Source organism: Lissotriton vulgaris, chromosome 2_1 (assembly GCF_964263255.1).
Source record: "Lissotriton vulgaris chromosome 2_1, aLisVul1.2, whole genome shotgun sequence".
Taxonomy (NCBI): domain Eukaryota; kingdom Metazoa; phylum Chordata; class Amphibia; order Caudata; family Salamandridae; genus Lissotriton; species Lissotriton vulgaris.
Window position 1 is genome coordinate 385,108,279 of NC_141687.1, and position 14,027 is coordinate 385,122,305.

The 14,027-nt window shown below is 46.6% G+C and overlaps 1 protein-coding gene across 2 annotated transcripts in view; it reads left to right on the plus strand.

Moving 5' to 3' along the window:
- Positions 1 to 14,027, plus strand: part of INPP5K (inositol polyphosphate-5-phosphatase K) — a 425,899-nt gene that overhangs the window by 165,464 nt on the left and 246,408 nt on the right. For both annotated transcript variants that reach the window (XM_086955215.1, XM_086955214.1), the window contains exon 5: positions 11,562 to 11,678. In XM_086955215.1, coding sequence (XP_086811341.1) covers positions 11,562 to 11,678 — 117 coding nt within the window. The remainder of the gene's footprint in view (positions 1 to 11,561; positions 11,679 to 14,027) is intronic.

The window sequence follows — 14,027 nt, forward strand, 5'->3', positions numbered from 1 at the left end:
ACCAGCTTTATCAGGAGCGAGCACCGTTGTTCCATCAAGAGGGCACAGTTGCCATTACCTGGGAAGATAATTGCCCGCTGTGCCCAATTCGAGAGAATGTCTGGAGATATGACGGAGCCGGACACCTTCGCCTCTTCCGCCATATCCAATATTTTTGTCCTGGGTCCAACTGCGTCAAGGAGCTTGTCCTGGCAGGATCACCAGGACCGATCTATACCCTTGCGGGGGTCCTTCATACATTTGGCCAGAAAGGTGGCCATTTTGGAGTCAAGCTCCGGTATACAGGCCACCTTCCCTTCCAAGGTGGGTCGAGGACATTCAGCCCGCAAGCAACCCCTTGCCTCCTTCTCTAAGGGCTTGCGGAGGCGACCCGCCACAAACTTGGCCACCTTGTCCCCAGGCGCCCAAGTAGCCGACCTCGGATGAACTATGTCATCCACGTAAGGCATGCCTGAGGAGTCATGGGGCAAGTCGGCCGCCGAACTGGACGGTCGCCAATACTGCGTAGACCCTTCCTCGTCGTCCGAGTCCGCTGGGGAGCCCCCATCCAGGGATGGTGAGGCTGGCCCAACGGACTCTGCAGGAGTTGGGGCCAGAGAAGGTGCCGGGGGTAGACTAGACTGGACGGCTTTAGCGCAAAGGCGTCCCTGAGAGGGTCAAAACCATCCAAATCCACCCCCGGGATCCTCCCAAGCCCTCCTCCATGCGTCCCTTCTTAGGTAACGGGGGACCCTCTCCCTGGGGTAAGGCAGGACTAGGGGGATCCAAGCGGCCCTGGGCCTACTTGGCACACTCAGCAATGATGCGATTCGTAAGACGCTCCTCCATGGGCGCCACCACTTGAAATGAAATCTGATTTGTATAGCGCTACTAAGCCCAATGGGCGTCAAGGCGCCTAACCAACCATTTACACATTTAAATATGGACTCATCCATAGCCTGAAAAAACTGGTCTTCTAAAGGGATGTACTGTTGCTCCTCCTCGTAGAACTCCTCTGCACTCATACTTGCCCTACAGCTCAAAGTGAGGTCACACCCCATTCCTCAGCTACAATACCAAGGACAGGCTCTTGCCTGCACGGTTGTATGTTCTTACCACGCATTCCGTTGCAACGCATGCCTTTACCACGCATGCGTTACAACGGAATGGTATTTCAAAGCTTAACCTTTTCCTCTATTCTGCCGTGGTGACGTCGTACGTCGTTAAGAGGAAGTGGAAGTTTCTTTCCGTTTCCTCTTAACCGACGCCAATTGCCCACACATTCTGACGTGATTTCAGGTGAGGTTTTTGTTTGGGGGGGGAGACCCCCCCCAAGCCCCCCTTTTTTAATTTGAACCTTTACCACATATGCCTTTACTACATACCTCGTAGTAAAGGTATGCGTGGTAAAGGCGTTCGTGGTAACCACGCATGCGTTGTAATGCATGCGTGGTTAATGTATTCGTGGAAACGGCCTCGTTGTAGTGGCCGTTTCCCGCCTGCACACCCAGGACTCACTGGCCCTGAAAAACCACTGAAAATGGGGCACAAGGGGTTAAACCCTTATTACTGTGGGCAGGCAGAACGACAGCAAACATTAAGAGGCGGGGTGAAACCCCGACGTGTGGGCTGTCCAAGCCCTAAGCATGTGCAAGCTCAGGCAGAGCCTGACAGGCCGCCAGCCGCCACCCAGCGCACGAATGACACTGCGTACAAAACCCTGCCCGCAGGCGATGCACGCGGCGCTGCCGCAATACGGACCCCCGCCGGGGCGTTCGAAATTTAGTAATGCAGGAAAATACAGACCCTCTGTGGGGCGTTGCGGTGTGGCGGCAGGGGGACAAGGCTCCTTGGGCGTGTGGGTCGCGACGCTTCTCTCTCGTTCTAAGGAGACGCGTCGCAGCGACCAACGAGTCCCGAGAGCTCCCCTAGCGGTCACCAAGGGAGACCGCACTCACGGGGAAAGGCAGCGAAAGGAGCGGAGCTCCCGCGGCCGGGGAATCTGTCTAGCAAAGGAGACAACAGCCCAAGCAAGCAGAACAATAAAAGAAGGTGACTTATCTGCTGCTGCAGAGCAGCGAAGAAGGAGGAGTGACAACCTATGTGAAGGACCTTTCTAGGACGTACCGACATGGAGGAAGGACTGTGATCGGGTGTTATGTGATGGACTCATGGGAGTTGTAGTCCGTTTGGACATATTTGAACCTTTTGTATCTGTTTCTTCTGAATATTTCCATGAAAAAGGGAAATATTGTTGTGTTCATTTTTTCGCTGCTGTGGAGGAAAATTGTTATTAAAGTGAAGAAAGAATAGCATAATCGGAGCCTCCGGTCCTGACATAGAATTCTCCCTTTCATAAGAACAAATGGGCTATGTCCTGGGGAAAAGCAATTGTGGCTCTGTATGCCCGTAACATGCACATTGCCTCCTTTTCCCAGGATATACTGTTGTTCTATGACAACTTTTTTTATTGATTAATAAATCTATTAAAGCACTGTAGAGGGCCATCGCCCTCGGGACGATAAATCGTGACATTTTGATAGCATCAGACATGAATTGTGATCCATTGTCACTAATTATATTCTTCGGTAGACCTTCCTTCACAAATACCGTATCTGAAAACTTAATGACAGCACAGAAGTCCGCACTGGTTATGACTTCAGTTTCTGGCCACTTTGAGGAATGGTCCATATCATCAATAATCTATTTCTGTTCTTTATTCTTACTTAAGACTGGTCCTAGTTTCTCCCATGACATACTGGGACTGCTCCTAATTGTTGCAGTGTAAACAGTCCCTCACTTTCCTTTCAATATCCTTATCTAAACGAAGCCACCTATATAAACTTTTCATCTTGCGCTTGTTTTTGATAATACCCAAATGTCCATCATGACAGATGTCTAATTGTTTTGCCTGTAAGATTTCTGGTGGAATTACACGCCCATCTCTCATCACCTTATCATGTTTTATAGTTAATTCATAACTCACTTTCCAAGATCTTTGTAGTTTTTCATTCAGTACCTTCTTCAAAGCCCTTCTCTCATTTATCATCCTGCAAACCTCTCCCAACACTCAATTCTTACTTTGAGCATCCATCCATTCCTTATTGGATATACCTTTTACTTCCTCCTCACACAGTTCTGCAAAGCTAAATTTTTCTAATTCGTTCGTGTTTTTTCTAGAAGTAAAGACATGTGACTAATAATCTTATTTCCTACTTCCGACATGTGTAGTTTTATTTGATCAATCTAACCGATGTGGGAGCTAAACAAAGAGAGGCATTATGCAATCTGTTAGCAGTGAGTTCCTTCGTAGAGGTTTGTGGTCAGTGCGTTAAACCACATATGTATTGATGAAAATATTCTAAACACATGCTGGAGTTTCCTGTTCAATAACGCAATAATTCTCTTCTCTAGTAATTAGAGAATGAGTAAAGAAATCGATAACAGTTCCCTTTCCCAACTTGTACACTTACGTCAATACAGCACCTAAACCTTTATCCTGGCATCAGTGCTGACAATGTTGTTACAGTTTGGATTAAATCCTTGGTAAGGTGGGGCTAAACAAATGTTTTCTTTGGTTACCTGGATTGCCTTTGGCAATGCAGAGACCATTCACATTTACTCGTATTTATTAAAAACTGCCTTCTAGGAAAAATTGTCCTTGCAAAGCGATTTACAGACATAGATTACAATTCAACAAGTCCCAAAGATGCCTTCACGTCATCTTTACTTTTAGGGGTAGGAGAGCCCTTTATGGCCTCTACTGACTCCTTCTTGGGTCTGATATCCTTACTGCTCATTTTATGGCCCAAATAGATAACACTTTCCCTTGCAAATTTAATTTAATGTATTCTTCAGTGAGACCTTTCTTTGTAAAATTGACAACACATTTAAGCTTAGAGCTTAGTGTCATTCTCTGACTTTGATTTACCTATTACTAGAATGTCATCCTGAAAAAGTAAGTTATCTAGTCTTTTTAAATAATTCATATATCTAAAACATTACCACTGCAGTAAGCTAATCCAAATGATTCTCTTCCAAACTGAAAGCATCCAAATCGATTAATAAAAGTAGTTAACCTACTTTCCAGATGTGGCAGTACTTGATTATACACAGGAATGTGGTGAATTGACACACTAATAATAACAACAACGAGAGAGAGAGGGAAGGGGCACTCTCGGTCCCCCAAGAAGTAGTTACAAACAACAGAAGAGTGGCCACTTAAGGGTACAAATGTCCAGCACAGAAACAAGGAAAGTCAAATCTACCTGAATAGGAATTTCCCAGGGATTCTTTTTAAGCCCTCACTCACCACCCTGGGTGGTGACATGCTTCATCATTGGGCCCACCAGGAGAATCCGAGTGCCTCCCTGGTGTGCTGCGACGCCAGGTTACTGCGGAGCGGGGTTTTTTTGTGACAATATGTGCAAAAAGGTGAGTTTTAAAAAATACCAGCAGCTTTTACCACACAAAAACTTTATTCCGTGGTTAGCTGGGTATTGGTTAAAAATATGTGTAGGGAAATATACCAACTAATGTGTTGGGTGTTTTCCCCTTTTGAATTACAACGGGGTCAACATGTTTCTGCCCTTTAAGTGTACGTATGTTACTAGGCATTCGTCAGGACCATGTAATTGTGTACCTCGGTGGTATAGGCGCGCTAAGGCCTACCCTAGCCAGAGGACGTGAAAGTTAAAAAACAGAATTATGTGTCAGAAAAGGGTGCAAAAAGAACAAACCAAAAAGGGGGTTCGAACTAAATTAAGCGAACCTGTGGTCTGAAAAAGATTGACTAACACACATGAAAAGACAAAACAACAAGGTTACTGAGTGGACTGGAACGTCTTTCTGCTAATACTGAATACGGAGTTCTGTGCTTGGACTAAGGTGGAAAAACGTGCCCCGGGTGAGATTTATAGGTATTTTAAGCCTGAAGCAGTGAAGGCCAGGCTATCACGGAGCATCCAGCTTATAGGCAAAAAGGACGATCGCAATGCAGACAACGTACCATTCGTGCTAGTGCGATCAATGCGCCCAAAAGTGGGACTAGTGACTATGTTGGACCATAGCGGTTCAACCAGTATATACAATTTACTTAAAAGGAATAAAAGAATAAAAATGGCAAATTTCTCACTTGTGTGTTAAAAGATCCACACCTCATGGGTCTCGGGAGGGGGGTGGTGGCGACAGTGGCACACCCTAAGAGAATGAGTAAAGGGACACAACCTTACTTTAGCGATTAGAGTGATATTGGGATTACTTAGCTTGGTGTAAGGCAGGGCCTGATGGTATAAGCAGAGATCCTTACGCCCGCAACGCCAAACACCCGCTAGGCACCTAGCGCTCTCCTCGAACCGGACCCCGTGGATGGATGTCCGGATAACGAATGGCATAGATATACTCTCTCCCAGGTAAAGCGCGCGGAGATGGGCGTCGCTTCCCGGGGAGGTAGGCGTGTCTGGGGTTAGGGGTGTGCCCAATCGCAGTCACGGACAAAAACGAGGCTTGGAATACAAGCCCTCGCGTTGTTATGGTGAAGGATTGACGCGTGCGTGTCAGTAGCCCGGTAGGGAAAAAACGTCAAACCGAGGCTAGTGAACACACAAACGTTCGCGTTGTGCTTAGTTAATGTCTTACAGTGACAGAGAGCCTGTTCGTCGTAGACCATTATTGTGTTAAGGCTATAAACACACAGAGAGGGAGAAACTCATTAAGAGCAGGGGGGTCAGAACTCTAAATGAGGTAGATTGTGAAGTTCACAAATGAATAGAACAAAGGATCGAGACAGGCTATCGTTTGAGAACAGACGACCATGGGATCTGGTCATTTAACCCATTAATGTGGGTGCCTAACCTATAGACCCAACGTTGCTCTTTTTCGAAGAGAATGTTGGTGGTATTTCTCTCCGAGGTTACTTGCTCGATTATTGTCCATCTTAGATCATTGGGCGTATGGTGTTGTTGGAGGAAGTGTTCACTCATTTTGGTTGCAGACTTATGACACCTGATATTGCTGCGGTGCTCGCAGATTCTTTGTCTGATTTTGCGTGTTGTCATCCCGATATACCTTTTGTGACACGGACACGTTATCATATAGACGACGTTAGTCGAATTGCAATTAGTGTGGTTCTTCTGTGTCCATGTTCTCCCCGGTTCGAGTGACAGTTCCTTAGTATGCATTGTAAGGTGGCATACACTGCAGTTGGCACAAGGTAAGTGCCCTGTCACTGGTGGCAGGCCCCATGCTTCAGTGATGGATCTTATAGTACCGGAGGTGGGAGTGTCGACCTTCGGGCGTGTATGAACCAAAGAGTCTTTTAGGCTAGTGCCTTTTTTGAAAGAAAAAAGAGGTTTTTCCCAATTTCTTTTGTTGCTGTTTAGGATTCTCCAATGTTTGTTGACCGATTTTTTCATCGCATCCGAGATAAAGCTGTAAGTGGTTACACAAGTCAGCGGTATTTCAGTTGGAGCTCTGATGCTATCTTCCAGTAGAGCCTCTCGGCAAAAAACAACCTCTTAGACTTCTCTAGTTTTCACCCGAGACCGTTGAGAGAAAATTTGCCATATGGCCAATATCTCCGAATACGGAGAAATTGTACGGACATCAAGGACTACAAATCCCAGGCCTCTGAACTGACAAAAAGACTACAAACACGTGGCTACCCTAAAAAGATCCTGGAAAAGGGGAACAAACGTGCCAGGAATCAACCACGAGAGGCTCTACTGGAAGATAGCATCAGAGCTCCAACTGAAATACCGCTGACTTGTGTAACCACTTACAGCTCTATCTCGGATGCGATGAAAAAATCGGTCAACAAACATTGGAGAATCCTAAACAGCAACAAAAGAAATTGGGGAAAACCTCTTTTTTCTTTCAAAAAAGGCACTAGCCTAAAAGACTCTTTGGTTCATACACGCCCGAAGGTCGACACTTCCACCTCCGGTACTATAAGATCCATCACTGAAGCATGGGGCCTGCCACCAGTGACAGGGCACTTTCCTTGTGCCAACTGCAGTGTATGCCACCTTACAATGCATACTAAGGAACTGTCACTCGAACCGGGGAGAACATGGACACAGAAGAACCACACTAATTGCAATTCGACTAACGTCGTCTATATGATAACGTGTACGTGTCACAAAAGGTATATCGGGATGACAACACGCAAAATCAGACAAAGAATCTGCGAGCACCGCAGCAATATCAGGTGTCATAAGTCTGCAACCAAAATGAGTGAACACTTCCTCCAACAACACCATACGCCCAATGATCTAAGATGGACAATAATCGAGCAAGTAACCTCGGAGAGAAATACCACCAACATTCTCTTCGAAAAAGAGCAACGTTGGGTCTATAGGTTAGGCACCCACATTAATGGGTTAAATGACCAGATCCCATGGTCGTCTGTTCTCAAACGATAGCCTGTCTCGATCCTTTGTTCTATCCATTTGTGAACTTCACAATCTACCTCATTTAGAGTTCTGACCCCCCTGCTCTTAATGAGTTTCTCCCTCTCTGTGTGTTTATAGCCTTAACACAATAATGGTCTACGACGAACAGGCTCTCTGTCACTGTAAGACATTAACTAAGCACAACGCGAACGTTTGTGTGTTCACTAGCCTCGGTTTGACGTTTTTTCCCTACCGGGCTACTGACACGCACGCGTCAATCCTTCACCATAACAACGCGAGGGCTTGTATTCCAAGCCTCGTTTTTGTCCGTGACTGCGATTGGGCACACCCCTAACCCCAGACACGCCTACCTCCCCGGGAAGCGACGCCCATCTCCGCGCGCTTTACCTGGGAGAGAGTATATCTATGCCATTCGTTATCCGGACATCCATCCACGGGGTCCGGTTCGAGGAGAGCGCTAGGTGCCTAGCGGGTGTTTGGCGTTGCGGGCGTAAGGATCTCTGCTTATACCATCAGGCCCTGCCTTACACCAAGCTAAGTAATCCCAATATCACTCTAATCGCTAAAGTAAGGTTGTGTCCCTTTACTCATTCTCTTAGGGTGTGCCACTGTCGCCACCACCCCCCTCCCGAGACCCATGAGGTGTGGATCTTTTAACACACAAGTGAGAAATTTGCCATTTTTATTCTTTTATTCCTTTTAAGTAAATTGTATATACTGGTTGAACCGCTATGGTCCAACATAGTCACTAGTCCCACTTTTGGGCGCATTGATCGCACTAGCACGAATGGTACGTTGTCTGCATTGCGATCGTCCTTTTTGCCTATAAGCTGGATGCTCCGTGATAGCCTGGCCTTCACTGCTTCAGGCTTAAAATACCTATAAATCTCACCCGGGGCACGTTTTTCCACCTTAGTCCAAGCACAGAACTCCGTATTCAGTATTAGCAGAAAGACGTTCCAGTCCACTCAGTAACCTTGTTGTTTTGTCTTTTCATGTGTGTTTGTCAATCTTTTTCAGACCACAGGTTCGCTTAATTTAGTTCGAACCCCCTTTTTGGTTTGTTCTTTTTGCACCCTTTTCTGACACATAATTCTGTTTTTTAACTTTCACGTCCTCTGGCTAGGGTAGGCCTTAGCGCGCCTATACCACCGAGGTACACAATTACATGTTCCTGACGAATGCCCAGTAACATACGTACACTTAAAGGGCAGAAACATGTTGACCCCGTTGTAATTCAAAAGGGGAAAACACCCAACACATTAGTTGGTATATTTCCCTACACATATTTTTAACCAATACTCAGCTAACCACGGAATAAAGTTTTTGTGTGGTAAAAGCTGCTGGTATTTTTTAAAACTCACTTTTTTGCACATTTTGTCACAAAAAAACCCCGCTCCGCAGTAACCTGGCGTCGCAGCACACCAGGGAGGCACTCGGTTTCTCCTGGTGGGCCCAATGATGAAGCATGTCACCACCCAGGGTGGTGAGTGAGGGCTTAAAAAGAATCCCTGGGAAATTCCTATTCAGGTAGATTTGACTTTCCTTGTCTCTGTGCTGGACATTTGTACCCTTAAGTGGGCACGTGAATTGACACACGCCACTTGGTTAACAAGAACAGTTAATTGATCCATGGTAATGTAACCCCTTGACCGCAGCGAAAATTCTTCCACAGTGCTTGGGTTTTAATGAGCGGGCGGGGTTCGGACGGCCTCCGCACACGCCCACCGTGAGGCGTGACGGCTCCCTGCCGTCACACGCACACATGGGGTTAAATTGATCTACAAAGATCTTTTCTTGTCAATACACAGCCTCAACTCAGGTCAACACATAGGACTACTACTGGGTTCAAATAAAACGGTTACGAAGAGACTTCAAAGGGTACAGACTGCGGCTGCCCGCACTCTTTTTGCCTTCCCTAAGTATTGTCATACCTCCTATCTCCTGTACCGCCTACTCTTGCTGCCGATCGAACAGAGAATTCAGTTAAAAACTCTCTGTACCACTCACAGTATCCTACATGGCCAGGGCCCCCAGATACTGTAAGGGCTCTGCACACTATATGTCCCAACGCAAGCACTTCACTCCGCAGAACTACATCTGGCCTGCACTCCTAGGGTGCACAGGAGCAGAGCGGGGGGCGCTCATTTAGGTCCCTGGCCCCAGTCTTATGGAACTCTATTCCAATCACGCTGCACAGCACACAAGATCATTGGGCATTTAGAAAACAGATTAAAACCTGGCTGTTTTCATCCATCTAGCATAGGATGCACCTGCACCCTGAGCTCCTGCTCCCTGGGTTTAGAAAGAGACATTCCTTGGCTGTATTTCCATCTGGCTAGCAGTCGCCATCTATGGCCACCCGTTCGCAAGCGCTGGGAAGCCCCGTTGCTGGGGCAGCCATGCGCTATACAAGCACTTCTAACATAACATAACCTCAACTTTCCATTGGCACTTCATGCCAGTACACGCAGATCTACTGAGTCTGAGGATTGTACTGGTTCTATTATGCTGGCCTTTGTAATTTTCTTATTTCTGAGGCAACTTCATCCTTGATGATTGTAAGTGTTTACTACCTTTGTGTATACCTTGTACAATGTGTCTCTTTAACACAATCCGGTATCAAAATTCCTGTAATTTCCCAGTTTTGCCTGAAAAGCAGTGGCATCAGTCTAACACCTGCTGCCTAACCGTTTCATTCTTCTGAATAATAATAACACCAGTTCTGGGCTGTTTGGATCTTCAACTGTACCAAACTCTCCCTGATTCATCATGTCTAACACTAATGGTCCCTGTTCTGACACATAAAGTGTGAATTTACCTTCCTTGTTCATAAACCTGAAGAACAACTTTAGCAAACCAACTATATCTATAGTTTGCCCATAAAGCTTTTAAGTTTGATATCATGGTCTTCGAATTCCTCACCTTAGCTTTCAACAAATTTAATTTGCCATACTTCCTTATTTATAATTGTGTAGGGAGATTCCGAGTTAATCACTATCATAGCACTATATCCGATTTCTGGTCTCTTTTTGAGCTTGCTGTAGCCTTTGTAGGTACCATGTTTTCCCTGGTCTCTCATCTCAATAGGTATAGTACTCGCTTCAGCTTCTGTCCTTTGTATATACCTCCTTGATTTCCATCAATTGCTGCATAGAGTTGTCCGTCTGTCCTCCCTGCCATTATTGTGCGGTGACAGCATCTTTGCCTTTCTCTAAATTGCTTCATTATTTCTGCTTTGCGGGTACAGATCTTGCTACAGCCCATCTTCGGAATGTAAAGAGCTTGCTTTTGGCCTCCGTGCATGAACAAACATTCTTGTATGATATTAAAGAACCGGCTCTGGCCCCTTCCCCTTATGACTGACTCACTGACTGACTGATGGTATTTGTAAAGCGCGCTACTGCCGAAGCGCCTTGGTGCTGGGATTAGATGACTGAGACATAACAACTGACGTATTAGGGTTGGGAAAAATGCCATGTTTTAATTTCTTTCCTTAAAAACGATCTATTAGGTAACCTTCTCAAATTTACAGGTAGTGTGTTCCAGAGTTTGGATGCTAGGAAGGAAAACCGTTTACCTCCACATCTTACTCTTTTTATCTTGGGGAGTTGTTCTAGGCCAAGAGAGGCTGACCTTAGAGGCCGCAGGGGAAGATAACATGAGAACTAGGATTGCACATCCTCAGCCCCATCACCAAACAAGGCTTTGTGCACCAGGCAAAGCATCTTAAAATCGACCCGTCGTCGTACTGGAAGCCAGTGAAGCTGTTTTATAGCTTTCGATGTAGGATGATGTTTAGGTAACTCAAGCAGAATTCTAGTTGCCGCATTCTGAATGGATTGAACTTTAGCATTGTATAGAGCTCATTCTGACTTCTCCGTGTAAAAAGCTCTCTCTGGCCTATCACTTTGGTAGTTACTGAGCTTACTCTGTCCTCTAGTTTCTGTCTGTATGGAGCCGGTCTCTCTTCTCTATAGAGCTTGTTCCGCTATTTCTTCTTCATTTTCTCAGTTCTCTCTTTGACATCTATTTTCTGTATCTACTGACCTCATTCTAGTCAATGCCATTTATGCGTACCAAAGCATGCTGTAGCCACTGTCTTTTTAGTGCTTGAGCCCGCTTTGTTCTTATATACTTACTGTTTCACCCCCTTGTGCTTTCTTTCAGGTTGCCTCCCTCCGTCTTCAGGGCCTTCTTCTACTGATCTTTGTGAAGCACCAGCATATTCCCTTCATTCAGGATATTCACACCAACTACACCCGCACTGGCATTTATGGATACTGGGTAAGTCCAATTTCTTTTTGAACATTTGAGCTCCCGGAATACATGCTGCTTAATGCGCTCTGAGCTGAGTCCTTGTTGATGGTCAAGCCATGAGAAGATTCAGGGAGACTGAAGTACTATCCAGATTCTTTATTCCGGCCCCACAGGACACCGACAAAGCCCGCTGCCCAGCTCACTTTTGACCTGCTGCCAACATCCACATAACTCTCTCCCCTCAGCCATTACACTTCACTCTCAAAGTCCTCTTGTAAATCCAAGTCCAAATACAAGCATAAAAAAGTGAAGCGGGAAATCAGACCCATCTTCCAAGTCCCGACTCCAATCAGAATGGCATTCCATTGAGGTTAGCGGATACTAAGCTAAGTCCTTACCCGATCCTGGGCTGCCTCGAGTTCCTCATGCCATCTTCAACCGACAACTAGATAGAGATCTTCAAAGCAGCCATATTCTGAATATTGAATGTCCTTCCGGGTCACTCTGGTGTGCCTTCAGATCTCACAAAATCACTGGGGCCTCAAGTCAAGTTACTGTCAGCAGGTCTGTTAGACTTGGCATTTTTTGGCGTGTTTCCCCTTAGTTTTTGCTTTCTGACCTCCCCGTTTTGACTGTTTGTGCTGGCTTAGTGTTTCTGCGCAATTTTCTCACTGCTGATCAGTGGTAAAGTGCAAGTGCTCCTGTTGTAAACTGTGTTATGGATTGGTGTTTCCATAATTGGCATATTTGATTTACCTGTCAGTCTATAGTAAAGTGCACTTAGCGTAGCAGGGCCTGTAAATCAAATTCTGTTAGTGGGCTGCAGCACTGGATTGTGCCACCCACACAAACGGCCTGTAAATGTAACTCTGGCCTGCCATTGCAAAGCCTGTGTTCAGTCAGGGACTGCCATTTCGACTTGGCAAGTGTGCCCACTAGCCAGGCCCTAACCTTCCCTTGTCTTACATGTCAGTCACCCCTAAGGTAGGCGGATGGTACCCCTGTGGGCAGGGTGCAGTGCATGGGAAAGGTAGGACATGCCCAGGTGTGTGTGGCATGTCCTTATAGTGAATTACTGCCAATATTTGTTTTTTCACCATTGCAAGACTACCTGTTCCCCATAGGACAGAATGGGGAGTTTGTTTAAAACATCTTACAAACATAACTGGCCCTGGTAACTAGGTAGGAAAATAAAGTTTAGTATGCCCAAACTCAGAATCGAAAGATGCATCTTTTAGTGAAGGTGATTTTTACATTCTGGGTTTGAAAATACCACTTTTAGAAAGTAGGTCTTTTCTTGCTCAGCCATCCTGCAGGCCTCAGCTGGGTTTGTGGATTGACTCTCTGGGTTTTGGATGACAGGGGCAGGGAAGAAGCAGTGGCTTCGGATAGTCTAGGTGGGTCAGGAAAGGGCTGAGTAGACCTGGGCTGTATTTAGAGTAGGGGGCCTGGTCTGCCTCTGACAATGACGTCTCCACCTCCTGCCAGGAAGCCACACCAGAGAGGGCAGGAGTGGTTCTAGCTGGGCACAGACTCTCTCTGCCTGAGCGGACAAAGGATTTTGGGCTATAAAAAGTGGAGCCTAACCCCTGAATTTTAGAATTCTTTTGGACCAAGAAGACTGCCAAGAAGAAGAGCTGGAGAAGGTGTGAGGAGGAACTACCACTTTGCTGAGTGCTTTGTTGTGTTTTCTTGCAGTGGCTGCTTCTGTCTTGGGCAGTGAAAGGACTGGATTGAACTTTCTGCAATCTACTTTTGTGAGTTTCTCCAAGGACTTGAGGTAGAGCTTGCACCCTGTTCAGTAAGTGTCAGAAAAAGCAATGACTTCAAGTTCTTCTACCCTCAGCACTGGGGACTATGTGTTTTGTGCTGCAACAGAAGAAAAAGCAACCTGCTGCCGACTCCTTGTCCTGAAGGCACTGCAGAGTGCACCGCCGCAACAACTCACCGCGACCCTGGTCTCACTGCTGATGCCGCCACCGAGCCGCTGCCTGCACCATGACCTGTGGGCACCGCACACCACATAGCCTCGCTTCACAATGCCGCCTTGGTATCCCCGACGATGATGCTCCACGCCGAAATAAATGCCGCTGCTTGCACCGTGGTTCGAGGGCACTGCTCCTAAAGTTACACCACACACTGCCCTCGTCCCACAACGCAGCCTTGGCCTGCCGGCACCATCGACTCCAGTTCGTCAGTCGATGACAGCGCTTCAGCAACGACGACGCCTCTGCTTGCACCGTGACCTGCAAGCACAGAGACGAGCACTGCATCACTTCACACCGTGACCCTGGTCTCACCGACGACGCCATCTGACGCCGCACCCGAGCCGCTGCTGTCACCGCGACCCGAGGGCATCGTATGCTGCACTTCTGC